A 3247-nucleotide genomic window follows, 5' to 3' on the forward strand; every position below is an offset into this window, starting at 1 on the left:
TCAGGCTGAGAAGGTCTCCTCCTGCAGTTCTGTCAGAACAACAGAAAACAGGAGATGTTAGAAAAAAACGAGACACATATATACAAGTGACAGCTAATAACGAGGCTGAAATTCAATAAAAGCTAGAACTCGCAAGGACTGATAATAACTATTGAGAAGAACTGATACGATAATACTAGCAGTGGTGATGTACCTTTTTAGTTTGTTGTTTATAGATTACATCTATCGTGACGGTCCTTGACTATTGTTTTTAATGTTAATTTTAAACGTTTGTATGTCCCTGTGTCCCACGTGTATTGTACCGCTGCAACGTCAAGAAATCAAATTCCAGGTATAATTATGTTCAGTTGGGCGACACAGTTTAAGTTGAAGGTACCTTCTTCTGTATCCTTTAGCTCCTCTACTTCGCCCCGCTTCATACTTTCTTCACAGTGTTTCTCGCACGCGGTACGGTTGTAGAATTCAATCCGTGGTACGGAACAGTAATCACTGCATTTACCCGACACTCGCTTTTCAATCTCTCCCACTACAAGGAAACAAAAAGAGGAAATTTAAAAACACCGAGGTCAACCCGATATAACAGTGACAGCAATTAACGAGACTGAAATTTCCATTTAACACAAGCAAACGAAAAAACACATAACGTTAAAGAAACCGAAGATGTAGTCCTAGAAGCAGTGATATCCTAGAAACTAGAACTCGTACGGACTGAAAACAGCTTATGAGAAGAACTGATACGATGAGCTTAAATGTACCTTCTTTCTCAGCCTCCAGCTTCTCTCTTTTTCCAAACTTTCCGTGTTCGTAATCACAATTTATTTTGCATACGTCTTTCTGCAACTGCGATTTGCCTTCAGCTGCTTCACATTTTGATTTGCACTCTTCATACGACTCTCGCTTCTCCATCCTCACCTCTGCCACTACAAGGGAAGAAAAAGGGGGATTTTAAAAACACTGAGGTCAAACCTAAACGAATAGGGATGATACATGTGTTGATAACAACTAACAAGCGTTCAAAGTCAATCTACAACACGTTTACGCACATATACAGCAGCATTTGGCTGCGCTTTAGGTTACATTTAGATTAGGATTCAGACACTAGTGCATCTTAAACGTACCTTCTAGCTCATCAACCAAGTCTTCTAACTCGGTCAGCAGGCCTTGCAGGTCCTCCTCACGAGGTTCGGACATGGATTCAGCCACAATCACCAGGCAGCCCAGGAACAGGAGACACACGGACAGCTTCATCTTCCAGTTGTAAGAACACTGAGAAAAAAAAGAATAAATAAAAAAAATACGATACAGTCACATATACATGTTAACGTTGTACATATAAGCTTCCTTATACACAGCACTGTAGCCTCTTCTTAAAGTACGCCAATGGTTCAAACGTGTCGTGCGACGTCTGTACGAGGGTAATGTCTTTTTGTCAACATTTTATTGAAACTTGAAGACGAACATAAAGTATCAGTACACTCTTCAGCCTGGAACCATGGAACCATGCTAAACTTTCGCCCTAGGCGGTTCGGCCGTTGACTGTAGCCTACCTAGTTTCGGACATAAGCCTCATAAGCATCAGCACAAATCAGAGCGGGGTTTATGTGACGCAACGGCAAAGCATTCGACTCAGACCGAAGAGGTCACGAGTTCGAATCCTGCCTTGCCACCAAATCGTGTACCCCTTGAAAAGCACTTCACACGGGCCTTACTTAACTCGGGTAAAAATGTGTATTGTGTATGTGGTGGCGGCATAAAAAAAGGTGAAAAAATAACGTGCGCCATCACCATGCCATGTAATAAATGTGGAATTTACTTTAAAAAGTGGGGCAGTCGGCGGCATACGGCCGATATGCTTCTATCGTATTTCTGAATCGTCAAAAGGAAAAAAAAGATCTACGGTCGATCGTTTTCCCTCTCCAATCGCACTGAATTTGTGACCAGCGGACATATCATTATTAATAAAAATTGCGCGATAAGTACATGGCCGAAAATGTTCATTTGAGCTATGTTTATAAAAGAGCATTTCCCCGCTTTGTTTCGGATGTATTGAAACTTTCATCTACTAAGGATACCGTACAGGCCTTTAGTAAGTAGATTGTGGACCGAGAGGATAGGTGAAGATGACTTGACCACATTGTGAAGGAATTGTTGCATCAAGGGAATGTCTAGAAACCCCGTATTATTAACTGGCATATGAAAAGGAGGAGTGTACCCAAAAACAAGCGGTAAATATTACAGTTATAGATATGTGTGGCTGCCTGTACTTACAGGATTTCTTGTTAGGTCGATCACGAAGTGGGTGGCGACTGGAGACCTTTTTCTAACTTATCCGTAGATCTGGAGACGAGAGGGTGGAATGAAGAACAGTTCACACATAGCATTAGAGCGTTAGATCTACATGTGACACTAACAGTAAGGAGAATTGCTCTGCACAAAACAGTTCCTGATGTGTGCCTTATGAGCATTCTATTCATCATCCGTACCCTTTTAAGGGAGGTTGAATCATTCTTTACCCAAATTCATTAGTGGTACGTGGTTTTCTGTACGTACGTTTATATCAAAAGAGGTGGGATCACCTTAATATTAAAGGAACCATGATCAAAACGTAAAAACGTTTTAAAAAGGGCAAGTACCGCCGTAGGTTGTATGTCTTATTGTTCCTCAGAATTGAATAATTTTGGTATGTCTCACTTATCTTACTGCCCAAAGGCATTGGCGTCTCCTGAGACAAACGCTCTCCTGAGACAAACATAACCTTCTTGGCGAAGGGAGCAATTTTATTACAATAACATATAATACTCATATACAATAAAATAGGGACAATGCACGCGTCGAATAGCAAGTATGAGTGTGATATGGGAACTGGAGTGCCTGCAAGAGTAACTTTGTGGAACAGCTCTGGAACAGTCTCTTTTTTTTGCTGTCTTAAAACTACACCCATCTGTGATGACAACAGAAAAAAAGCGGTTTGTCATTAGGCCACAACAAGTAAATTTTATGGATGACATCCTCCCCAGACTCCAAATCTAATGCGAGCGGGCGAAAAAAAAACAAGGCGGGCAGAAAAAACAAAGGTTCTTACAATGTAAAATTTTGACTCAATCATTGTACAAATGGTTTTGATTCAGTAGGAACATCACATATACACAGCCAGCATCACATATCACTGCATCAAAGTAAGAAACAAAACATTAAATCAGAGCCTTTTCTTGTCTCCTCTCTTCCTAGGTATCTGCCATCCACCTTC

General features: G+C 40.9%; 1 protein-coding gene across 1 annotated transcript; it reads right to left on the reverse strand.

The window, feature by feature from the left end:
- LOC109475063 lies at window positions 1-2314 on the reverse strand. The gene is made up of 5 exons (XM_019775603.1): window positions 2269-2314; window positions 1119-1266; window positions 756-920; window positions 377-526; window positions 1-29 (listed from the first exon to the last, which is right to left on the reverse strand). The coding sequence occupies exons 2-5, from the start codon at window positions 1246-1248 to the stop codon at window positions 1-3; spliced, it is 474 nt and encodes a 157-aa protein (XP_019631162.1). The 5' UTR covers window positions 1249-1266; window positions 2269-2314.
- Window positions 2315-3247: the final 933 nt, after the last annotated feature.

This window comes from Branchiostoma belcheri, unplaced genomic scaffold (assembly GCF_001625305.1).
Source record: "Branchiostoma belcheri isolate BF01 breed outbred unplaced genomic scaffold, Haploidv18h27 scaffold322, whole genome shotgun sequence".
Classification (NCBI taxonomy): Eukaryota; Metazoa; Chordata; class Leptocardii; order Amphioxiformes; family Branchiostomatidae; genus Branchiostoma; species Branchiostoma belcheri.

Excerpts from the sequence above, each read along its gene's own strand:
- LOC109475063 (XM_019775603.1), bottom strand. The coding sequence starts at position 1,248 with ATGAAGCTGTCCGTGTGTCTCCTGTTCCTGGGCTGCCTGGTGATTGTG. Across the intron at positions 921-1,118 it reads CTTGGTTGATGAGCTAGAAG|TGGCAGAGGTGAGGATGGAG; the intron begins GTACGTTTAAGA and ends CTTCCCTTGTAG. Across the intron at positions 30-376 it reads GCTAAAGGATACAGAAGAAG|AACTGCAGGAGGAGACCTTC; the intron begins GTACCTTCAACT and ends TTGTTCTGACAG.